Source organism: Cygnus atratus, chromosome 2 (genome assembly GCF_013377495.2).
Source record: "Cygnus atratus isolate AKBS03 ecotype Queensland, Australia chromosome 2, CAtr_DNAZoo_HiC_assembly, whole genome shotgun sequence".
NCBI classification, from domain to species: Eukaryota; Metazoa; Chordata; class Aves; order Anseriformes; family Anatidae; genus Cygnus; species Cygnus atratus.
In genome coordinates this window covers 37,171,576-37,196,916 of record NC_066363.1, presented here as the reverse complement: position 1 = coordinate 37,196,916, position 25,341 = coordinate 37,171,576, and the positions used below count along the sequence as shown (strand labels likewise).

Here is a 25,341-nt window from a genome sequence, read left to right as displayed (position 1 = left end):
TTGGATTATTATTCTGACTACATGTAGATTTCCTCTATAGCTGATCTACTTATTTGCATCAGTATAACTTGGTATTTCTGTGAGTCCACATTTCCTCCAGTAGCATCAACATAAACAGTATTATGAATATAACATAGTATTTTTTTGTATTAAAAACAAGGTAAAGAAGAATTTGTGGTTCTTTTCTTGAAAATACTGTTTCTCCACATCTCCTGTTTGCAGTGGAGACATGTTACATGAATCATTGTAATCGATATTTTCCGTTCAAGGGTAGACCAGGTCCCCCGGGTGTCCCTGGGATGCCAGGACCAGTAGGATGGCCTGGACCTGTGGGACCAAAGGTAAGACTAAAATTCACATAGGATGATTACTAAACATAATGATCTGAACACACGAGTTGCTCAGGAAGTCTCTAAACCACTGTCTGCTGGAGGCTGGGGAGCTGCAGCAGTGCAGGGACACTCAGTGCTTGCCCTGTTTCTTTCACTGCTCTGCCACGACCTGCCCAGTCTAGGGTTAGAACACCACACCTTCAGCCTAGCCCCACGTAGTCAATCTGATCTTGATTAAAATATGCCACAGGTAAATTGAAAGTCAAGTCTAATGAAGACTCATTGATAACCACTGGTGCCTCACAGCCACACGAATCAGTGTTTCAAAACTGGTCATCATCCCCATGGCTGTTCTTGATGATCTCTTTGCCTGAGTGTGTACCTGACAGCATAACGGGGAATACCAGGCTGCATTCAGAGGAAAGGGATTACAAACCATGTGGATTGCTGATCTGTTCTATGAAGCTCACTGCCACACAGACAAACACTCATTACTGTGAATTTTCATAGCCAACAGCAGAAGAAATGGCAGGACACGTTTTCCTACTGCAGAGCGGTTGCTTCATCTGCATTTGTTATAAAAAAGCTGCATGACAGTCCTTTTCTGACTACTACCTTACACAAAATGTACACAGCTCTTCACAGGAGCCATAGAATACAAATTTTCTACTGGGGCATTTGAGATAGAAATTCTGTTTTTATTCAATCCAGTATGTATCAGACAGAAGGATGACATATGTATCATTTGAAACTGTGTTTTCTAGTGAATCTTTGACTCTTCTTTCACTCCATAAGGGTTGCTGCCCTATCTCAAAGGACATTATGCCTTAGGTTTTGCTACTGCAAAAATAAGAGTAGATTACTTCTGAATTCAAGCCATATGTGGGAAGCAAGCCCTTAAGCTCTTTACAGCTGTGTCAGATGAGGAACGTTACATTATGTGGGAATGTAGGCTAAGAATTGTGTGCTTTTTTTGTCCATGAACTAAAAAGGAGCCCATGTTCACTTTGAACTGGGAGATGGGAAAGGGTGTCTCCCCAGAAGCACCGTATGCCGTGATTTCATGCAGCAGGAGCAGTGAGAGCAGAAGGAAGATCCAGCTACCTTGTTCCCTCACGTTCTAAGTACTGAGAGCAGAGCAGTCAGAAAACTCATTCACTTCACCTTTTCTTTATATAAGTCCTATCTTTATTTATGAAAACTTTCTAATTTTGATTTTACCTCCTCCTCATCTATTGTTCTTTTCACTGCACTCCTAGAAGTATACCTCACATTCAGTAATCATATTTTTTCAATATACTTCTACTGCATGTCCTACTTCCTGTTTAATGTCCATTCTCCTACTTTTATTGTGTCCTCTGATAAATCTCTCCTCTGTTCTTCTGACGTGTTACTACTTTCATTCCTTCCAGTCACCATAAATTTCTGTTTCCTGCCTGAAGGCTCCAGCTGTAATGAGGACAGTAGATGTCTGTGCTCACTACCATAGGCTGTCTCTCTCTTTCCTTTCTCTTCTGATCTCTGATCTTCCCAGACTCCTGTTAGTCATCTTCATTACAGTCATTCATAGCATCTTCTTTTTGCCGTAGATCTCCAGTAAGCTGCTTTTGTTTGTTTGTTTGTTTTAATTCTCATCCCTTCTATGTGCCTTCTGTTTCTTTAGTTGGGTCTCCTTTCATGTCTTCTCTTTCTCAGACACAGTCTTGGTCCAATCGTTATTTCTCCTACTTTGTATCTTCAAGTCTTTTCTGAACTTCTGTTGAGGCAGCAGCCAATGTGAAAATCCTCTCCAATACTTGGACAGTGAAAGCCAAAGGAGAATGAGAGCCAAATGTGTTCTGCTGGTAGGGCTGCTGCATATCTTCAGGGACTACTCTGTATTTCCCCTTAGATATAATTAGCTGACAGCAGACAGAGAGGATGTTGTAAAGTCTTTACATGATTTATTGTCTCCAAACCACTGTAAAGCCCATAATATCTCAGAACAATGATAAAAGTAATCAGTATGTCTCTCCAAGTCATAAAGTCTTGCAGCAAAATACCCTTCTTTTCTGTATCTCAGTGGAAGCAATGTTTGGAAGAGACAATGCAACTTCAGGTAGAAAAAGGATGTACTTCAGCTGCTAATCGCTTGCATGTCCTTTAATGACATCTGCCAAAACTGAAGCACAAATTACACACCCAAGGAAATGCAAATAGAAGAATAACATCACGTATGATGATTCAGATAGAACACAATTGCAGTATAGACCTCTGACTACAATGCTACAGCAAGGTCAGGCTTGTCTCGTGTATTTGACACAAAGTCCCAAATACTGAACTATCAGACATTCAGATATGACCTCATCAGAGAGCCACAATCAATAACTCTCTTTATTGACCCCTTTAGGGTGAAAAGGGAGATTTGGGTGTGATGGGATTGCCAGGTACAAGAGGACCAATGGGCTCCAAGGTTTGTTAACCAAACACTGCATTTTTCAGACATTGGTTTCTAATGCTCTGCTGACAGCTGCTTCCCTCATGAGTTTGCCAGAAAGCATTTATCAAGATATATGTTTTCTAATATAGCTGAAGAAATATGTTCTCCTTCAAGAAAGGCTATGGCGCTTGGTTGGGCTTGGCTGTGTTTTTGGCTTTTCATAAAATGCTTTGGTGTAAATTACTGTAATGCGAAAAAATATTTTAAGAGCAAAGATCATATCTAATTGTATCCCACTAGAAAACCGGAGTTCTTAAATATACCCTCAGCATTAACTCACATTCGCTATGCTTTCCACCCACCACATAAAACTGGAGATCATTTATGTCTTCACCTTAAACTATGCATATATATTAATAGTTGGATAGTCAGACCAATTTGGTCTGGATGGTCTATTATCTGCATATCATTTTCTATAGCACAGCTTCTGCACTTAAAAAATTTATGCCACAACCTTTTAAAGATCTTGATACAAATTAGGTAATTAGGTTACTCAAATAAAGCGCTGCAAAAAAGAGCTGGACACAGTTATTTTCTATATTTTTCTTAAACAGAAACTCAGCTTTATAGTAATTTTCCCTTAGAAGATGACTTAAATACAATCTAAGGCTATTCCACAGGGAGAAAGAAGAGACTGATTATTGCTAAAATTAATTTAGATTATTAATTGTGGAGTCTAAGATTTTATTCACTTTCAGTTACTTTTAATTTACCTTGCTTTGATTTTAAAAACAATATCAAACTTGCTGGCTTTACCTGGCTTTTTCACATTGGCTTTTGGGCTGATTTGTCTTGCCTTTAATTCTTATTTCATAATTCTGTTTCAGTGCACTTTTAGAAGCTATAAACATTAATTTGCATTTACAAGTCAATTAAATTAATTACTTGTGCTTCATTCTTTTTCTTTACTTAAAAGTCTGCAAGATATGAACTTGCTTCTTTGGTCATCTTGAAAGTGAGAAGCATTAAAATATCTGTCATTCCCTTTAGGGTTTTCCAGGAACTAGAGGAGAAAAGGTCAGTGTAACAATAGAATAATATGTGATTTAGCAATTGGAAATAGTTATGTAAAAATAGTAACTGTAAAAATGTGGTCAAATTTTGACGGACTGAAGTCTGAAGGTCCCATTACAAAATTAAAACATGCATTGAGAAGGAGTACTGTCTTGTGGCTTGGGTTGGGATGCTGAAGAAGTGAGTTTTATACCCCATTTTCTTGTGAACACATTACTACAGTGAACTCCACTACCATTTCCCCATCTGTAGCATGGGTATAACAATCCTTAATTGTTGGTTGGTTCATTTAGGCTATATATTCTTTGGCACAGAGACAGTTTTTACAGTAAGACCATACAGTGGAGCCTGAATTTGGATGAAGTCAATTGAGTAAAAAGTCAAGTCTGGAAGTATACAACCAAGAAAGCCCATATTTAAAGTAATTATCTGTGAAGCATAAGTGCCTTTTTCTACAAGCTTTACACTGAATTCTATTATAATATTAATGAAAGTAATAAGGAAACATTTTAGGGTATCTACCATATAACTTACTACTTAATATTACTATATTCTGCGCCACTACAAATAATGTCTTTTGTAGGAGAAATGTTTTTTGCTTTCTCATGAAATTGTAGTAATTAAGCTTTTGCTTTCTCAGGGATCCAGAGGTGACAGAGGTGACAAAGGAGTTAAAGGAGACCAGGTACTTTTCCAGATGACTGTGAGTTTATGCTGAATAAGCACATAAAGACTGATGTATTTCTGATAGTTGAAAAAACGGGGGTGGTATGGAGGAAGGGAGCATGGAGGCATGATCCTGGGGGGGGGAAGGAGGCAGTGGCCCAATGTGATGTGGACCTCTGTGTCCATGTGCCCTACCAGTCCTGGCATGTACCTGGGTGATGAGACACTCTTGACTTCTGCAGACCAGAATCATGACAGCTTGCCAAAATGCTTTTAGCTGGTGACATTATATTGCTTTAAGAAAAACAGAACAAAACAAAGCAAAAGAAAACAAGTGAGATTTGTGGTGTGGGAGGCCTTTTAACTCAGAAAGGGAAAGTAAACCATTTTTGAAGTAGATGGAAAAGTAACATTCCCAAAGACAGGCTTTAAACATTGTCCAGGTAGCAGGGTGGCCTGTGGACAGAAGCACAACTGGTGTGTTTTTGCTTGAGAGTAAGCAGGCTGCAGAGGATCGGACAGAGGAATAGTGCTACAGTACAAAGGCCTTTACAGAACAGCCTTGCTTGTAATTCTCCACTTACTGTGTCACCTGCAGTGCTGAATCACAGTATTTTTTTTCTGGTATCACTACATGTCACTGTTCTTTCTTCCTTAAAGGCTTAAATTAGCGCTGCTTTGTCAAAGATCACTCCAATTATTTTGACACTTTTTCTCCTTTTACTTTGCAGGGAGAAGTAGGCTCTCCTGGGATGCTGGGACAGAAAGTAAGTGGGCATGATGTATTGGGGAATTGCAATAAGTGCTGGCATAGGGTCAACGAATCAGGGATGTCCTGGAAAGCATAAGGAATTGAAAGTTATGCTTGATTCAATGACCAACATTTTTGGATGTGATCAAATCATTTTTTTTTTCCTGTTATTGTTGTTGTTCTTTTTTACCTTAGGAGAAAACCCTGAAATTTAGCTGCTTGTTTGTCTTTTTTTTTTTTTCTCTCTTTCTCTCTCTCTCTCTTTTTTTTTTTTTCCTAGAACATAGTCATAATCCTTATGACTAATCTAGGTGTAGTCATAATCTTTCTTCTATTAACATTTTCATAACTCTTGATTATAGATTTGTGGCTGGCCTAATTGTTTGTTTGGGCTTTACTTTTCACTTGGAGCTAATAAACATTTCCTTCCTGACACTCTAAATCAAAATAGCAGTGCTACAAATAGCAGTGGAAATCCTGACCAGTGTTGGTATCATCATTCTGTACTTGAAAAACAAGCACAATTCAGATGTTATTTTATTGACAGAAATCCTAAAGGAGGATAACTTTATGACATCATTGCGTCTTATCTCTAAGGTTAGGATAAATAATGATTGAATGAATCCACCATTTTTTCTCTTGGTGGAGACTTTTATTATGTGTGCATCTTAACAGCAAAGCACGATATTGTCAAAATGGTCAGAGAGTTTTGCTAGGCTGTCCATTTGGCTTCCTCTTTAGTGAAGGATTTTTCAGGGAAAAATGGGTAAATTATAAGAGATATTTCTGGCTTTACCCTTGTTTTAAAATATATTTTTTTAAATTGTGAATTTTCAAGAAAAATACAGTGCCAGCATTATCTAGAGGAATTGTATAAGGCATGTATAACCATTGCTCTGCCTATGTCCTGCTTCTTTCCCTCCACACCCACCAAGGGAGAGATGGGCCCCAAGGGACAATCTGGAGCACCGGGACACAGAGGACCTATAGGAAGACCTGGAAAACGAGGCAAACAAGTAGGACCATGGTGTTTCCTCTTGCTGTGATTCCTGGCATCTATGTGGTCATGGCGTATGGCTACGGGGTCTGTTCTGTGGTGGTGCCTTGTGCTTGGTCCCACTCTCAGGGGGCAGAAGCACTGCAGCACCTCACTTGCATGCCTGGGCCTTATCTGCAGCACTCAAATCCCTTGCTGTGCAGCATGGCTGAAGTAACGTATTCCCTGGATAGATAACTCGTTGAGTATAACCTCAGCAGACCTTGAACCCTGCCTTTGAATCCTAAACAACACAAAGGCATGTTCCGAATCCCACCTGATGACTGGAGAGTTGGTGTGAGGCTGGGAGAAACACTGTGTGTACTGGCAGTAGCCAGCATGTGGCTGGTGTATGGTCTGTGACAACGAAAATCACTGGTCTATGCGCCCACACCTCAGTCCTGTAATACAACTCCGGCTTCTAGCACAAGCAGTAGGGTGCACCCAGTGTGTGGCCAGGTCCTGAGCCTGCGGGGGGGCCCACCTGGAGGATGCTTTCTGTCCACGAGGTCCCGTTTGGTTCAGTCAGGCTTTGACCAGGACCAAGTGTGGTGGTACAGAATCAGAGTAATAAAACACCCTCTTGGTTTCTCCCTTTTCCTCTGTTAATACTTACACAAGATTGATTCGTTAGACTAAGATATTTATATGACACTTCTCACCATAGTACAGCATGCCAGGGACAGATTCTTCTTCTCTAAGAGAGGTCCGGAAGACACATAGTAACCTCAAGGGTGGTAATCTTCTGTGGAAGCTGCTCAGGAATGGGGTGGTGGCAAACGCTCCTTATTCTGGGCTCAAAATAATTACGTTGACAGAACTGATTTTTGTTCGGACTTTCAGATGAATTGTAAGGACCGGACATTTTGTGTAAATGTGATCCTGATTCCTGCAATACAGCATTGTCCAAGGAGGCAGCAGTGTTAATGTAGTTACCTATTCAAGTGACCAAATGAATCTCTTTAATTGCATCTTTCCTTGTGCATTTATTTTAAGCAATGATATTGTGCGGGCAAGGGGACAGTAGACACAAAGTCAGCCCGATAAGAACAGTCCCTTTGGTTTGCTACCTGCAATGCTTATTTCTGTCCTCTGGCAGGGAAGGGAACAAGCTCTTGCTACATCAGTGTTTGTTTTAACATACATCTGCTCAGGTATAGAAGTCTGTAGATGCAGAGGTTAACAGGATCAGCTGAAAGCATTTTATTTGCAGCCTGGTTATGCCCAGCATGACAAAAAGAGACACAAGCCTGCTTCGCTGTTGCTCTAATGCTGTCAGCTAATATCTGAAGTGAAAGAATACCCAGTGTGGGTAAAAATTCAAAATTGGGTGTTGGGAGGGAATAACAAGTCACCAAATAAGGAAGATATGTGCAATGTAAGTCTGCTAGATAACCCAGAAGAAATGTCTTTTTTGTCCTTGATTTGATAGGTTTTAATAGCTGATGTGGGCTGTGCTCTCTTGCTGTGTTTTTTTTTTGTTTGTTTGTTTGTTTGTTTTTTATAAACTGTGCTCATCTGTCCTGCCAAAGGGGATGTGCAAAGAATATCTTTCTGTAGTGTAAGGTAAAGAGGAGATGCAGTGCCTGCAGATCAACAGGGACACAGTGCAGTGTCCCTTTTTTTTCTGAAAGGACTTTATACTTTATCTTAGACATTTTGGTACATTACAGAGTGTCTGAATCAAAAAGTGGTCACATAAGATGTCATAGTTTAGGGCATCAATCAGTGGGACTGAAAGAACTATAGTCTGGCCCTAAATTAGGATTTCCTGGCTCAAGGGTTGGTGCACAAATGCCTTTCTGTTGCCCTGAAAGCAATTTCAGCATTGATCTTCTGCACAAAAAAATGGGTTTCTCTTTCTGTAATTAGTGAACTATCTATTTCTTTTCTCCTTTTTAATCATTTGAAAAGAAAACCTTGAAAATGGCATTTTAAAGCTGTGTGGGTCTGGCTGCTGCCTTTAAGTGCCTTAATTACCTTGCTGTTTGTTCAGCTGAGAGGGTAGTTTCCATCAGCATGGAACCATTTCCTGTCTTTTCTTGATCCAGCTGACATCCCCGATGAAAGCAGCTAAATTAGGAAGGTGTCATTTCCACTTCCATTTTGAGATACGTCTTGATTATCCCCTTGACTTCTTCAACTCTGCTCTGCCTCTGGGGCAAGCTTTTCCTAAAAGCTGCCAGGAGGTGGGAGTCACAAGTCACACCCTCACCATCCCCAAACCCCGACACAACTTCCAAAGCTTTGTGACTTGGGAATGGACCCCCAAGGAGCAAGTTTTGGGTTTCAGTCGTGGAGGAGGAATGACTTAAGGGACGTTACTTGGAAAAGAAGGAGATGACTATAAATATCATCCCTGCGAAAAGCTTTTCTGAATGCCGTAGGCACACATGAAAGGAAACAAGGCAAAGATATTTAATATCACCTCTGCAGTTAATTAATCTACCTGTGCTAAGCAAGAGAGCATTAAGCAAGCATTCCTCCAAACAGAAGACACAAGTCAGCTAGTTTTCAGGCAGTACATGTCAGACGGGCGCTGGATTTCCTCTGCCAGATCCTTATTGTGTGGGGAACGAGATTTGCTGCAGACTTCTTCAAGGGTTACAAAATCTTGGTCTGCTGGTTTTGTGCATTCATGTTGTGTAACATAAGAAGTAATTAGTGATCAGCATTGCTGACACTCACATAAATCCTGGAATATTTTGATGGCACAGAGCTTATCTAATAGGATTAAACAAAGTAAATATTCAATTATTTCTTTACGGGCCATAAAAACAGACAAACAAAAAACTTCAGTTATTGAAATGGTGCAAGTGACATTCAAACGTATTCATGGGGTATGGCACATTATATAACGACAAATTATTTTATCATATATTACTATGTATGCTTCATTAATCTGAAATTAGACATGCAATTGCCCATCATCTGCCCATGAATGCACATTAACATGGATTTACACCATCTTGAAGGAATTCATCTCATTGGCATTAAAAGAATGGTAATGAGGCACACATCATTTTTGTTCTGCTAAACAATGTCTGTTGTTACCTAAAAATTGGATCAGATATTTCAACTTTAAGCTATGCAGTATGCTTCTGAAATATAAATCTGAGAAATACAAGCCTCGGAGTATATGAGTAGGACAATAAATATAGTTATTTTTAATAAGTGTCATCATATTAAATTCAGTACCAAAAATAGGAAGGTGTTGAACAGTTCTAGGGCAAAACTTCCAACCCCCTAAAGGTATGGCTACACAAACAAGCTCCCCTGAGGCAAATTAGGGCTAATTTTACAGAATATTAGCTATTGTATGGTAACTGTATGTAAACTCGTCTTCCATAGGTAATTGTACAGCATTTTGACTGAGCGATAAGGCACCAGAAGAACATCATTTGTCAGCATACAGCAGCACAGTTGGCTACTAGCTTGCACTCTGTAAAACCAAGCCCTTGCTTGTCTTGCAATGCTTTGTTAGCACTGGTACATCCACAGTGAAAGTTAACGTGATACAAGAGTTGAGGCTCTAAATTACTTATAAAAATAGTGCGGGTCCCAAAGTAATCAGTGTTCTTCTGAAAATCAGCACGGAGAAATGTCACGGTGGAAACCCTTGATGACTCCGTATTGAATTTCCTCTTTCTGGAGGCAAAATGAATCAATTTCTTTCTGTCAGCCCTGTAAACTCAGGCGAAGATCCAGAAGTCAGAGCTGCTTTCTAAGGATTTCCAGGATCACTTATTTCTGTGCCGCCAGCCCTTTCTCTCTGAGCTGTACTGACTCCTAGGGAACTACTAGGGATAAAAAGGCATCCTTGAAGGATAGCCCCTGAATGACTGAAGTCGGAACAGGGTGATTCCGAACTCCACACAGAGCAATCTGCTGGTTCTGTTCACTCTCACAAGCTGAAGTCCTGCCTGGACCCACTTTTCTGTCTGCACGCAGAAAGGGACAGCCCCCTCTTTCCTGGGGAAGTGGCTATGGAGTTCATGCTGCATGCTCCTATTGGCAAATGTCTTGGCTTTCTTGAAAGGGAATCCAGTGCTGGCTGGGGGATCTTGTGTGTTATTAACAGCTTAGCAAATAAATGTCTCCTCTTTCCTAGGGACAAAAGGGAGACATTGGACCTGTGGGTATCATGGGCCCACCTGGAAGGCCTGGTCCTTCTGGCCAGCCAGGCCCCCCTGGACCTTCAGGATCAGGTAAGCAGGGATCAGGTCATCTGAAGCAGTGTGCATCCTCCCCAGCCCCTCCTGACTCAGCACCTATGTCTATATAGCTCCATTACAAAGAATGGTGCAGAGCTTTGTTTGATTTTCCACCAAGAATAAGGAGAAGATTTCTCCTGAAGTCATGTCAAACCTTCTTTATCCATTACAAGGACTTTATATCTTACTTTAAAGCCTACATAATAACTTTTGATGTCTCAAATAAAAGCAAAAACATGGCCCATGTGGTTCCTCTGGGACTTTGGCAGATGGGGATGATGAAAAGCTATCTGGCAGCCTTGGAAAGACTAGTTAATCTCCATCATCAAAGGTCTGCTGCTTCTCCAGATATCCTGGCTTACAGTGAAAGATTGTGATTTCTAATCAGCCAGGACATGCTTACTCTGTGCAGCTCTGTAAAAGGAAAACAGATGAAACTTAAAAGAAGGATCAGGATAGGAGTTAGAAGGGGAAAAGGGTGATAAAAAAATCTCTCTTTTTAATAAGTGCTGTAGATCTATGCTGTCTGCATTTGAGTGTGTTGTGGAAATCATGAGAAAAGCTGGTAACTGATAGTTGTACAGCTTCAAAACTATGTGTTCACATGATCTCTGGGCAGCTTGCTTTCTCTTGTGAGACCAAGCGTAGCCATGAAGGATGGATACATGACCTGTGATGTTCAGTGAGAATGTTTCAGGTATGGTTTTCCCAACCTGGATACATGCTGAAGAGAAAAGCAGTTGGAAACTGCCACTGTCTCAAATGGACAACAGCTGTTTGTACTGCAGCCCTTCAATGTCCTCTTTCTTTTTCCTTTTCCTTTTTCTTTCCTTGCTCACACCAGTGGGCAGGAAGTCTCTTCCTAGTGGTAATATGGAAATGGTACATCTGTGAAGCTGGGGGCTGCTTTGAAATCTACCCATATCTCATGTCTCCTGTTATGAAACATCTATCCAGAGTAAATTAGCTGGAAGTTTTCAGAGGGCAGAATTTTCACCATGCCAGCGGGAAGGCAGCCAGGATCCTGAGATTACTTTTTAAAGGATTTATTCCACCCACAGAAATTTTATGTATCAGGCTTGCTCATCTTTTTCCTGCAGAATATAAATTCTTATCCTAAATGACCTTCCTGTAATGATGTCACTGCTTGCAGTATGAACATGTTGGCTCAAAGTAATTCTGCAGAGTACTGCATCCTTGCCAAAGTTTGAAAGTCAAAAAGCATTAGGTTTTAAAGTATATATTTGTAGCACTCCTGTCTTTATAGTCGGGTTTTCCTGTACAGAAACCTCTGAAACAGCAATGCTCAAGTGGTTGTGCAAATGCACAACTGCCATGTGTTCTGGATGTCTACAGAGACTGACTCTGTGTAGGTCTTCCTAAACCCACTGCATACGTGTTCTGGAGTGATCTCTGTATGCATCATGACCTGAATTTCTGGAATTTCAACCAGGCTGACTCTTATCTGAAAATCCTAAGAAAATGGCCATTCTGGCCACGGTTAAAAAGTGATCTGAAAGAAAATGACTATGGTACAAACTCAGGTCTTTTTCCTGAAGTGCTGGAACTGGTGGTTCTGGTAATCACATCCCTTAGGTCCCAGTGGAGTTGGTGGGAGGTGTGTGTATCTCTAAACTTATGTAAATGTATATATTTACCCAACCCATAGTTTTTCCACTGAGGCTGTGTTTGTGTTTTGTATGTTAACTTAATAACAGGGCAATCAGGTATTTTACTTTCTAGGGCAATTTGCAATAGGACCAAAAGGGGAAAGAGGACTTCCAGGACCTCCAGGGAGATGTCTCTGCAGATCCCCACAGAATGTGAATAATCCACCATATGAGGAATCTGTGTTTGGACACAGCTATCCAAAAGTCCCTGCGGTAAGCAGATTTTCTGGGAGAGGATGTGAATGATTCTTATGTACTTTTATTACAAGAAGTGTTGTATTCACCAATAATTTGTATTTAGCGAAATATGTGGGCAATGTGTTACCTCCGGTATCCGAAACTTCTGAGATCCAGAGGAAAAATTCTTTTCCTGTGGAAAAGAATTTGGTCTCATAACTATTCTGAAGGTTGTATGATTGAGGTGCTGAAATGCAGCTGTTACAAACCACCAGTAATATGGCACATTTTTATAAACCTTTCTCTGATCATGAGGAAGCTCTCTTCCACCTTACTACACACACATAATCTGTTATTTTTATTTCAGTCAGTTGAAATATGTTTCAAGTTGGTTGGTGAAGGAAGCATCTACTTCTTGTTTATTTTTTATATCTTCTTCTGCGAAGACAGTGATTTCAGAGTTGAATATTGGAGTCAAACGTTTCGCACATACGACAGCACGTTCTCCCAAAACACAAACCCTCTACATTGAGCCAAAAATGGAGTCAGACTTCTGAGCTGCTGGCTGTAAACGTGCACTTTTCATAGCTAATTTCAATTGCTAGCCTTCTTGAAAGCATTTTTATGAGCAAATTGGACAAAGTACTTTAAAGAGCAAGACCTAGCAATTTTTCATCTTTGATTTCTTAGGTCTTTTGTAAATACCATTTCTGTACTTCTCCTTCAGCTGGGCCCTGCCTTGCTGTTCTGTGCATTGTATCACTTACTTAATTGGCAATGAAAACGCTACCTTTTACTGCCGCTTTGTACTAGCTTAGCCCTGCCACTCAAGGGACTGGATATTGTCTGGTGTCTGGTGGTCTCTGAATGACAACACGCGGTGATTAGCTTTGTTAACTTTCCCATCTGTCACATTTTCAGAAAGCTGTTAATGTGTGAGAAAGGGATGTGCTCACCACACTGCTCATTAAACTGGGTCATTGAGCTCAATCTTCTGCATGAGTGTGCTGCAAGTCTTCTCAGCTGCTTGCACATCCCTGGTGCATTACAAAAAAGGCCTGTTACTTTTAAAACTGAATGGTGACAGAAGAAAGTGCATGAAATAAAGGTGCATATTGCATCATGCTGTGCGCTATTGCAAAAAAATTATCACGTTATTTCATGGAGAACTCGTAGGATAAAGTGTAAGGCTCACAATATTCTGTGTAGGTCTTACCACCCTCCTTCCCCCCCAGGCACTGTTTAATATTAGATCTTAAAAGATGGCAATGAGAGTGTAGTTATATCAAATATAGGTAACCTACACTATCTATATGAACCCTCATTTGATGACGATCAAGTGCCATTTCTGTTCTCAGAAAGGAGGGATGGCAAGGAGGCAAGCCTCGTCCTGCTGAGGAGTGCTCCCCGCTTGCCTGCCCCATGTGTTTTACTCCCTTGACTGGCAGGGAGCTTAATATTGCTATTATTTATTCTGTTCAGATCCCCACGAGGCAGCTTAGAAATCCGCCTTGTGCCACTTGAAGGCTGTTGTCAGGGTTGCTATAGCTGCACTTGGTTGGGAAAGATCCAGAGAAGGTGCTCCAGGGCTCCAGCCCTGCTCCATCCCCTGCGGCGTGTCCCGAGCACAGCCACCCGCTCGCCCGTCAGCGGGGACCGTGCCAGCGCCGCCAGAGGAGGGGAGGAAACAATGCGCTGCTTTTCTGTCCCTGGCTGTGATTCATCCCGGTTTTTAAATCCTTTACAATTTCAAAGGCCAGTATCTGTAAGAGGGATTTTCGGAGGGCACAGATCTGCTATTGATTTTGAGAGAAATTACAGCTCTGGCGCTGGGACTTCAGCTCCCGAAAAGCCACAGAACCAGCTCTTTGCTTTCTGTTTCTTTGCTTTCTTTCATTCTGGCTGAAGGCATTTTTATTCAGTGTTTCTTTAATGAAATTGGCCTTTGTCAGGGGCTATGGGAATATGCTGCTATGTAAAAATTTCAGGATAATTTGTTTTAAAAAGAGCCAATTCCGATTATGCTGGTGGGAATCAGGCTCTGACCTAAATCCATTTTCCTTAGAAGCGTTCCATTTGCTTTTTCTTAATTTAAAAATAGTTTGAATCTTACTAAAATTAATTTGATTAAGCTGCCGGAGGAAGAGATTATTTTGTAATGCCCTGTACAATTTTGGTGAATGAGACATTACAAAAAAATTGGGAGAAGCTTGTTCTAATTCTCTCCATTTTGTACTGATATTTTTTCTGTTTAATTGAAGACTTGAATTTAGACTAAAGTCTATGCATGTGAAGAAACATGAATTTCAATGCCAGTTAAGTCTAAACGAAGTACAAAGTAGCAAAAGATAAGTGAAGGCTGCATTGAGCAATGAATTATTTATTTTGTAAACATAAACATGCCTAAAAATTATAGACAAACCCGCAAAGACCACTTATGCCCATATGGATTTTGCAGTTGTTCCAGCATCTAACCACTGGAGCATCTGAAATTGTTCTCAGCAGTGATTGTGCACAAGTGTTAGCATGGTCCTTATCTGTGGGTGTGCATTTTGAAATAGGGGTCACTGGAGCCTTAGCTGGGTATTCAGGAGAGACCATTAACTTTTGAAGACTAGAGTTTCTCACCAATTGCAAAGTAATATTTTTATGTGTGTAAATTCTCACCCAAGGCTGGCATGCCATTCTGTTTCAGAAAACAAACAAAATTTCTGGCAATTCTTTATATATTTGCAGATACATAACTCAGTTTGCAGAACTGGATTCCATGACAATTCAAAATACTTCTTGAGAGAGTTACCAACCACCTCTTTTTCTGTACCCCAGATTTTTGTGGTGAATAATCAAGAAGAATTGGACCGGTTAAACACCGAAAATGCCTTAGCTTTTAGAAGAGATCAGAGATCTTTGTATTTCAAGGATACCTTTGGATGGCTCCCAATCCAGGTGAAAATATGACTGTGGTTTTGGAAAACTTGTGTGCATATGTTTCACTTTTAAATACAGCAGATAATTCTGAACTTAAGGTATCATACAGAATCAATCAAGTGAAGGAAAAGTTAATTCTTGAGCACTGTTACAATTGTACCTAATTCTGTGGGGTTTGTTCACAGGAGTCTTAGTTACTGAGACGTTAACTCATCAGTGGTTCAGGTTTTGCTAACCTCCCTGTGAACCAACTGGTGAACTGAATTTGGGGAATTTCATAAGTAAAGAACAGTTTTGATTTAACACAAAATAACACAAAACTCATCAGGGAACAGAGTTGTGGGAAAACACAACCTCTGCGAATCAAACCATGTATTTCCTTACTGCTTCAGGGAGCTAAACTAAGTCTCACATAAATCAGCAGTAGGATCCTTATTGTTTCAACTGGATTTTGAATCAGATTCCGTATAAACCGTGTGACCCATCAAAGAGTGAGATATGGAAACCTGTTTGCACGCCCCACCTCCCACAGCCTGTCACCTCAGTTTGTGAGCCAGCCTGCTGGTAGTCCTGCACAGTAACTGTGGTGTGTTTTCTTGACCAGCTCAGCCCTTTCTACCCCGTGGATTATCGCTTTGGGGACAGCGGTACCTGTGGAGATGGGATCATCCAGGATGGGGAAGAGTGTGACGATGGCAATGCGGTTGTGACAGATGACTGCATAAGTAAGTCACGGCACGTCGAGAGCAGCCTCTTTCTACCATGGAAAGTGCAGTACTCATTTCCGCAGGATGACAGGCACAATGGCCATAGCACCAAAATCGAGATCTTTCATGCATGCGGATGCCACACACAAGCACAAGACAGAAGTGACCCCCAAGTGCTTCTAATTGAGACCCCGTCTAGTGGGAGGTGTCCCTGCTCATGGCAGGGGGGTTGGAACTAGGTGATCTTAAGGCCCCTTCCAGCCCAAACCAGTGTGCTATTTGCCTTTCTACATGTTTTTTAGGACAGCTGTTCAGTTTTCTATGGATGCTAGATTAATAACAGGCCATATCCTGGTTCCAGTAAAACCACTTTTTTTTTTTTTTATTCACCCACATAGGGAAGGTTTCAGTCCACTGCCTTCACTGTTAGCTTTACAAAACATTTGATTCCTGTCTACTCAATCTTCCTCTTGCTTTGCTCATTGTGGGTAGTAAAAGCAAAGAGCACAGAAGATCACACAGCATAAACCTGGCATGCAAGCAGCTATCACAGCCTTCACATCCACCTTTCAGTTACCTTGTTTTCACCACTTAGCTCCTTCCCCACGGCATAGATGTATAAATAAATGTCCCTCTAAGCTTGCCTGACTGCAGAGCAATCCAGTGAGAGAGAGCTCTCCAGGCTCTAAGCATGAGAAAATTATCCAATTAGAATTTGCAATCAACCATGGGGAACAAACATGCAGGAAAAATAGTGCTCATTAGTTCTAGTGCCTGTGAGATTGCATGTTGTGCATCTGGAAGTCCATCATAATGCTCTGTGCTATACACCAGGCAGAGCTTCAGGTCCACAGAGGCCTTGCAGTACATGAACTTCAGACACTGATGTGACCTGAAGAGGTTTAATTGAATTATAGAATCATAGAATTATTAAGGTTTGAAAATACCTTTGAGATCATCAAACCCAACCATTAACCCAACCTGCTGAGTCCCACCACTAAACCACGTCCCTTAGTGCCACAAATTACTTGAATATGACCAATTGTCATCCTTATGATCTTGTGACTGTATCAAAAGAGGTCAACCAATGGTAAGTGGATTTAATTGTAAATAGGCTTGTTGTTCTTAGAAGCATTAATCTCTAACAAACAGGTCCTCATTGCAATCAATTAATCATTTCCATTTGTAAATGACCCACTTTAAATTGTGTAAACTCCCTGTTTTTGAATGTCCCTTTAATCTATTGTTTAATAGTGTCTCTGAGGAGATATCAAAGGGATTTTAGCTAAATGAATTTGTTCCCAATTTATACTCAGGAAGTTGAAGACATCAAAAGCAAAGTCCAATTGTTAAAATACAGCCCACAAATTACCACAGCCTACATTTTGGTCAAGTGCTCCACAAAATGCCTTGGTTTATGCTTTACCCTTAAAAATCTAGTTCCACTTGCCTCTCTCTCCAGGATACTTTATATATTAAGTTTTATTAAGGTACTTCTTTCACAATTTTTCACTAGGATGTCGCCGTGCTTACTGTGGAGATGGCTACAGACATGAGGGGGTTGAAGACTGCGATGGGAAGGATTTTGGATATTTGACATGTAAAACATATCTCCCTGGGTATGTACAAATGGTCTGCACTTTGGTTTGTTATTTTTGCTCCACCTTCAACATTAAAAGAGAAAAGGACTACCCACATAAACCTTGTTCCAGTGGGACAGTGGTGGAGAGAAAGTGGTGGAGAAAGACCTTATCTGATTATTTCTGTACATTATTGATTTTAAGGTCTGAATCTCATTTCTCAGTCTCACATGCTTCCTACTGTACAAAGTGCATGATCATGTGGGCATATGTTTACCCATTGCTAGCAAAGATTTCCTCACTTGGTGACATTCTCATTGCATTAATACCCATAACATGCCTAGAGTAGGATAGATCATGATGAACAGATGATTGCACTGAAGGGAAGAAAAAAGAAAACAAAACAGCAAACCACGGCCTCCAAACAAAATCCTGGACTTTTAGTGAGTGCCCTAGGGCTAGCTTCAGAATCTACCATTCATTTATCATTTATCAGCCTTTCCAAAGACCAGAACATTCGTTGACTTTGCAGCAGTTGCAAAGACATACATCTGCTTAGCAATGTCCTTCATTTCAAACATCTGCTTATTGTTGACTTGCCTTCTCTGCCTTTGTTTAAACAGCTTCCTCTGGTCAGCATTTCGCCTCCTATTTAACTGTCAGGTATTGTTACTGTATAACAGGAAACATTTAATTTGCAAATGAAATTATGTGCAGAGCCCTCATCATTCATGGAAGAATAATGTGCTAATTGACAGGAATAAGAACCCACAGGACATCTTTGTAAGTCAAGTGCTGTGCTAATCCTTCCACTGCAATTGTTGGAGCACTCCTGGTGTAAGAGATTACTAGAACTGAGACTAGCAAACCTGACAGCCTGAAACATTTTAAAGAGCTCCCATCTGCAGACAGCGTGAAGCTACTCTCCCATGAAAGCTATTCCATCTTAAGAGTCTTAAGTTTGCTGCCAAAAACAGAGTCCCGCAGAAGCTTGAGAAATTTTTATAGATTCTATTTTCCGTGTATAATCAAATTGTGAAGAGCAACTGAGATCCTTTATCTTTGTGCGTGCAGCCTGCAGATTATCTGCTAAATCAAAGAAAAAGCCGTGACTCATCAGGAAAGTGGGACGAGTAAGTGAGCTTGGCACTGCAGTGGGAGTTTCGCCCCACAGCACCCTCTTCTCCAAGAGCCCTGCTGCAACTGATTTTCCCATTTTCTACTCTTTCCAGCTGTCAAATTCCTCCTCATATTTCACACACATTCACTTCAGATTTTTTTTTTGTTGTTTTTCTGAGAATGTGGGTTATCCAAGGACGCATTTTTAAGGACCTGTTCTACAGCTTGTGGATTATCTGATGGGTGGGTTATTCACCTGGACATATGGTAGCAATAAAAACTCAGCAAAATTATTTTGTTTTATTATTATTATTTTTTTAATCAACACCTCTGGTCAGGTCTTCAGTTGGTAGAATCATTGCAGCTCAGTATAAGTCAGTAGAAAAGAAAAATAAACACAACTGTTTTCCCTTATTTTGCAAGGGCCCTTTGTAAAGGCCTCTTTTTAGTTTGAAGGTGGGCATCTGTCACTATCATTATTTCAAGTGCATGAAAAATAAATTAAAGGAAAGGCAGGCACAGTCATGCCTGCTGGAACTAATGGAAGTAACTAGAAAAACACTTAACTCAGATCCTTAGATATTTGGTTACACAGTTCTCATGGGTGAGTGCCAAGGCCTACTGCACCTACCCCTGTACAGTGATGTCTTTTGTATTTTTATTTTTAATTGACATTATGGGGAATTAAAACTTCACTCATCGTTTCTCCTGGGTTCTTATTTTGCTGACAAGGGGGAGCACAGCAGAGCACTGCTAGAAATTATCCTCTTATTTTGGTTGCCATATGTCACTTCACTTGGCATTTTCTGATGTTCTTGATTCCGACAGAGAGCTGCATCCAGAAACCATGTAATGTGAGCTATGGTGTGTATTGGAACTGAGATGTTCTCTTTTATTTTAGGTCTTATGGAAAACTGCGATGCACTTCTTACTGCTACATTGACTCTACACAGTGCCGATACTTCACATGAGGGGAGCAGAGGTGGGCAGCATCCCACATGTCACGGGGTGCTAGGTGCTACACTGTCATCTATCCAGGAAGGACTGGAATAAGGAGAAAAAAAAAAAAAAGAGGAAAAAAACCCACCTCTGTGTGAAAAACAAACAAACAGATGTCATGCTGCTGATGGCCATTTTGAGATGTTTGTCTTTTTTTTTTTTTTTTTTTTTTTTAAGTCAGATTGGGAAAAAATAGGACCACTGCATCCTGTCTTAATAGAGAAATGTCAAACAGTGTTTGCCAGTAAGACTTTTGGGTGGCTGTGTGTGAGAACTTGCTCTATCACAAATGCTACTGGAAACTGAATGTCACTAACCAGGAATATCATGTAACAAGACAACATTACCTCGACTAAGCACTGTTCAGCCTAAGTTCTTCAGGGTTTTTGTTTTTCAACCTTCTCTGCATAAACACAAAGTGTATCTTGGACATGGTGTTTATAGAGACTTTCTCTTTTATTACAATGTGAACTTCCTAAGTGTTGTATCTACGTGAGTGATGATGACTTCAGTGGCATTAAGGTTAGCTGCACACCTTTGTGGATTGAAGAGCAGGGGTCTTTCAGTTAAGTGCTTTAAAGATCAGCAGATGGGGCAAAAAACCTCCAGGCAAAGAAATTGGGCTGGATCTATCTGCATGCATCCACAGAAAGGCGAGCTGTATCACAGGGTCTGAACCTGCAGACCACAAAGGCTGGAGTGGCCAAACAAAGGGTGACACAGGACGAGCCTATTTCCTTTTTTCACCTTCGCCGAGCCGGCTGCGTTCTGCGTGAGCCCAAAGGGACTGGGGCAGTGCTGGTTGCCCTCCTGAAACCTCAACACAGCCACGTATGTGTGGCCTTCACTCTGGTTTCTGTGCTGTAAGGTCTTGTCATTCTCCTCCCCTTGTCCAGCTGACCTTCGTCCTTCTGTGCCAGCTGTGCCCCATCCTCTCTCCCTGTGTGCCGACCCCTCTCGACCGCTCTCGGTTCCTGCCATCGTGTCTGGAGTACCCCAGTGTGCCTCCTCACTTTTGTATCTCCGTGAAACAAATCCTGGCCTAGCGTGTTTGTGGGTGCTCATTCATGCTGTATAATGTACATATATATTTGTTTTTCACAGGTTCAGTCAACTCTGTTAGCTCTGATAGGAGTCAGGGTAATTATATACTTATTTATTAGCAAGCATTAAAGAGTAAATTTTACATATTAAATACGTTATGTGCAAAAGAGTTCATAACAGAAGAAAATGGTGCAGAGATGTGTGGAATTCAGGACTAAGAGCCTCAAATCAAGGTGTTATTTTCATACAGGCCACTCTTTTCTGCTTTGCCTTAAATGCTCCACTTGAATGTTTGAAATGCGTGAGTTGTTTGTAACAATGACAGCTGCACTTACACAGTTACTTCTGTAAAGGTTAAATAAAGGTGGATATTACTTTGTGATGATAACACATTAAAGTAACCGAGAAATACGTACAACCACCCGTATAGGAGATTGTAACTCTGCATGTCCAACGTGATACTGGAAATCATCAATTAAATGAAAAATAAACAAAATTAGTGTACTCTGCGGCTATTGCTTACCTGGGCTGCTTGTGCTGCTGTGAAGCTGAGCCACCAACATTTGTAGCCCAGTTCACTAGTTCACAACACTTCTTGTGGCTTTTTAAAATTTAATCAGAGGTCTTAATAAAAGGCCAAGGAACCAATGGGGCAAGGAACATGGCATAAGCTCTGGAAGTCCATGCACTAGAAGAGCTGCCTTTTAGTCCCCTGCCCTGCTGCAAGCCATGGGTTTCAGCAGCACCACACCATCCCGGTGGGATCTGTCACCTTCTCCAAGGAGTTTATCTCTACTTCCAGCACCCAAAAGGCTGGAGTCCTGGAGAAATTTTAAGTCCAGCTTTAAGTCCTGGTATTTTTAAAAGCTCCTACCTGCAAAAGAGGTTGTAAAGCCAAGCACATCAAAGGCAGGAAACATAAAAAGGAGTTGCGATAACTTATGTAGGATTGTCGTGTGTTGCATGTGTCCAGGAAGGTGTGCATCAGAAAACATTTATAAAGTGTGGATTTTAAATGGACTTTATGAATACAGCACAAACAATTCAGCATCTTAACAAAAAGAAAGGAATAGAAGATATTAGGCAAAAAAATAAAAGGACATGGAACAAGGTTCTTACTACAAATAATGCCTTGTTCCCCTCAGATGATAAAAAACAATGATTAAACAATGATTAAAACAATGATTAAAAAACACGTCTGGGAAGGTGTTAAGTATCTGTGACATAAAAGACTGTAAAAAAAAACTTTCCTCCTTTTTCAGATGTACCTGCTTTGTTGTTACTTGGGATTCTTCAGCTGGACGGTGCCTGGTCTGCTCTGAGTTATCTTCCCTCCTTGTCTGAGTTTCTTAATGCGTTACGCCAAACATAGTTCAAAAGTTAATTGAGGTATTTCAGTTCCTTGGCCTTTTGTAGCAGCGAATGCCTGTGGGAAGGTTTTCGAATCATTAGTATGGAGCTGTAGGTGAATACAGAAAGAGTACGAGCTTGCATTGTGCGCTGTATTAAATGTATACTTAAAGCCAGCTTGCATTTAGTATGTGATTAAATATATGTAGTTACCTACTGCATGTATTAACAGCTCATGTCAATAAATCATGCCACCTTAATTCTGGCACTTCCTTACTTTCACTTATTTCCTCTTGTGTTTTGCAACTATATTTTTTTAAATATAATTGCCCAGTTTAAGATGCTGGGGAGGAAAAAGAGCAGTATTAGCTTCCAATTGGGCTTGTGCAGCTTCTGAGAGCTGCCAGACCTCACCTAAAGGGGGGAAAAGGAGCAAAGCCCTCCTTTGGGTGTGCTGCATGGGGCATGGGGGGCACGTGGTGGGGACAGACCTGCACCAGCCCGGCAGAGCAAAGGCTGCAGCCAGAAGGGGAGTTGGGCCAAATTGCATTAGAGGAGCATAGTCCTGCTGGAAATCGCATTAGTGCCTGCTTCCCTCTCTCCTGAAACCCAAATCTTGGAGCTGGAAAAGCACGGAGTTACAGCCCCATCCTTCCAGTGCCCTTAATTCTCCCTGACAGCTTCCTGTGTGTCTGATGGAGGATCCCATTCGGATGTGTGCATGTCAGGCAGTGTGCCATGGGCAAACACAACCTTCTTCTTCTCAAGAAAATGGGGTTTAAAGAGATGTCTGTTGCCACAGCCTTCCCACCCAGTACTGAACGAGGAGCCCTCCGTGTTCCCCCTTTGTTGGAGGCACAGAAAGTGTCAAATATGTGGTGGAGCAAGGAGGGAACAACCATGTAGGGAAACCCGCCAGCCCTGGCGCTTTATGGCAATAGTATTTCATTTGCAAACTTCCCTCGGCTTAGCTGGCAGCTCTCACACCTACCTGGTGCTACTGCTCTGAGGGCTGGGATGTGCCTGGAAAGCTAATGCTGAGGACTGCTTGGATTTTGAGCTGTTTTTGAGTTTAAAGGGAAGGGTGACCAATTTGGGGGTAAGAAATAGAATAGTTCAGGGGATGGGAGCTGTGTATATTATGGGCCAAAAAGCACAGGGAAGTTGATTGTGAAATACAATAAAAAGACGGATTTAAGCTGCAATACCCCAGTGTATTTGGATAAAGGATATAAACCACCCTGTGGCCACAGTGGCGAGTTGATATTTCACTACTGTTTGCCCAGAGAGCAGTTTCAAACCCCAGCAGTAACCACAGAGCAGCGGCCTGGGACCTCTGGGGTGAACCCAAGGTCAGTGCCGGGGCTTTCTGAGCAGGACAACATCTGGTGTGAAATGCTGCGGGATTACAGCGGCTAAATAAAGCCAGGGAGCTGTACCTGTTGCTGCCTGGGGACGAGCAGGCTCTGCTTTAAGCTGCCTGGACGAACTAAAGGTGTCTGGTCGCCCTGCTGGAGAAACCCAGCATAAGGAGCAGTCAGCAGCAAGCCCAGCAGTGGTGGCTGGCCCTGCCTCATGACAGGCCAATTGCTTTGCCTAACTCTGTGGCCCAGCAGCCTGTTGCGGCCTCATCAGACTCCTGAGGCACTAAAGGAAGAAGGTGCCATGTGGTGAGTGCCACAGAGAAGAAACTTTGGGTAAATGTTAAAATACCCCGCATTTTGCAGCCGTACCATGTCGAATCAGAGCCCCTGAGCACCCAGCCGTGGGGCAGCAGCCCAGAGAGGCCGAGGGGCCCTGGGCACAGAGAAAAGAGGCAAAGCCTCCCCCCATTCACAAACCCATCCCGTTTTAGAGCCGGGCTGAAGGCTTGGTGGAGTAAAGCACACAGATCCCCACGGAAAAGGTCAGCCCGTCCCAGGTGTCAAGAGGCTGTCAGCAATTTATCAGCAGCAGGGCTTCTGCAGTGCCAGCGTGGGTGACACAAAGTGGCTCAGGTTTTAGTCCTTGCCTGGCACATCCGTGGCCAGGTTTCACAGCGGGGCGGTCTGTTTTGCTTAGCACATAGATACGTGAGGGCTGGAGGCTTCACAATTTCTGTCATATAAAGGGGCCAATGCGTGGCTTCGGCATTTCGGAGTGGAAGGAATTCCCACTGCCTACGGCTCAACTGGACGTGGGCGCTGAGGCTGAAGGACAGACGCCTGACACCTCTGATTTATGGTGATGATCAGCTCTGTATGACATTTATTTAGGGATATAAACCATGGCAGGTCTCCAGACATGCTCTTGGTTTCACCAAACTTTGAAGCCCCCAGCAAAAGCCCTTTAACGCAGACCTGTGCTGGCGTGTGGTGCTGGAAGGACACCGCAGCCACGTTTCCTCCACACAAATGGTTATTTTTGAAAAGCTATGTTCGTGCAGGAACATCCTGCTTGGGCGTGTTTCTAAGTGTCTGTATCAAAAAGCTTGACTCTTCTCATAGCTGAAAGCAGCGCTCCTTTTGAGATGCCCTGTGCACAAAGGAATACGAACGTGGACAGAGGAACGATCCCCGTCCTGCGAACAACTCCAAACTCACCAGTTGCTCAGGGAATATAAGAAAATGACTTGATTGCCTGATGATAATAGAGGCTGAAGAAATTGTAAATTAATATTTAATTGCTTTGTCTGGGCAAAACTAGCCCTGACACCGTGGCGTAAATTAAAGGTGAGAGAATAAGAATCCTTGTAACACTGGGCAGGACATTTATTGAATTGGGTTGAAGAAAATCAACAGTGAAATGTCCCTGCAGGAGTCAGCAGGTGATCGGGAAGTTCAGGGTTCCCCTGGGAAGGGGACAACTCCTTAAGGCCAAGTGCCTGCCCCTCGCTGGCACTGTGATGGGCACAGGGCAGGATTTGCAGACAGCCACGACACCCCGTCGTCTACACAAAGCATTTTGTTGTGGCTTTTGGGAAACGTGCCTGCCACCCGATGTGCAGGACGATGTGCAGGACGTGGTGTGCCAGCCAGCGTTGAACACCTGAGCGCACGGCTCAAGTGTCAGGCCGCTGGGACGTGAGTGGTGCCAACCGGCACAGGCAGCACGGCACGGACCTTCCTTGCACCCGCGGGAAGGAGGCCGGGTACTAGCTGCCAGGCAAAAAAGCGAGTGGAAAACCGTGACCTATAGGAAACTATGCGAGGCACGTCTGGTCTCTGGAGACTACAGATGAGCTGACAACACCAGCACTGGAAACAGATGCTAAATTAATTGGAGATTATTTAGGA

General features: G+C 42.0%; 1 protein-coding gene across 1 annotated transcript in view; it reads left to right on the top strand.

Annotated features, from left to right (window-relative positions):
* COLQ (collagen like tail subunit of asymmetric acetylcholinesterase) overlaps positions 1 to 19,644 on the top strand; it is a 39,192-nt gene extending 19,548 nt beyond the window's left edge. Inside the window, exons 7-18 of the mRNA XM_035556440.2 lie at positions 270 to 341; positions 2,722 to 2,784; positions 3,802 to 3,828; positions 4,466 to 4,510; positions 5,223 to 5,258; positions 6,178 to 6,258; positions 10,390 to 10,486; positions 12,236 to 12,375; positions 15,166 to 15,285; positions 15,872 to 15,992; positions 17,491 to 17,593; positions 19,575 to 19,644. Of these exons, the coding sequence (XP_035412333.1) occupies positions 270 to 341; positions 2,722 to 2,784; positions 3,802 to 3,828; positions 4,466 to 4,510; positions 5,223 to 5,258; positions 6,178 to 6,258; positions 10,390 to 10,486; positions 12,236 to 12,375; positions 15,166 to 15,285; positions 15,872 to 15,992; positions 17,491 to 17,593; positions 19,575 to 19,644 (975 nt within the window). The remainder of the gene's footprint in view (positions 1 to 269; positions 342 to 2,721; positions 2,785 to 3,801; positions 3,829 to 4,465; positions 4,511 to 5,222; positions 5,259 to 6,177; positions 6,259 to 10,389; positions 10,487 to 12,235; positions 12,376 to 15,165; positions 15,286 to 15,871; positions 15,993 to 17,490; positions 17,594 to 19,574) is intronic.
* The last annotated feature ends 5,697 nt before the right edge of the window (positions 19,645 to 25,341 follow it).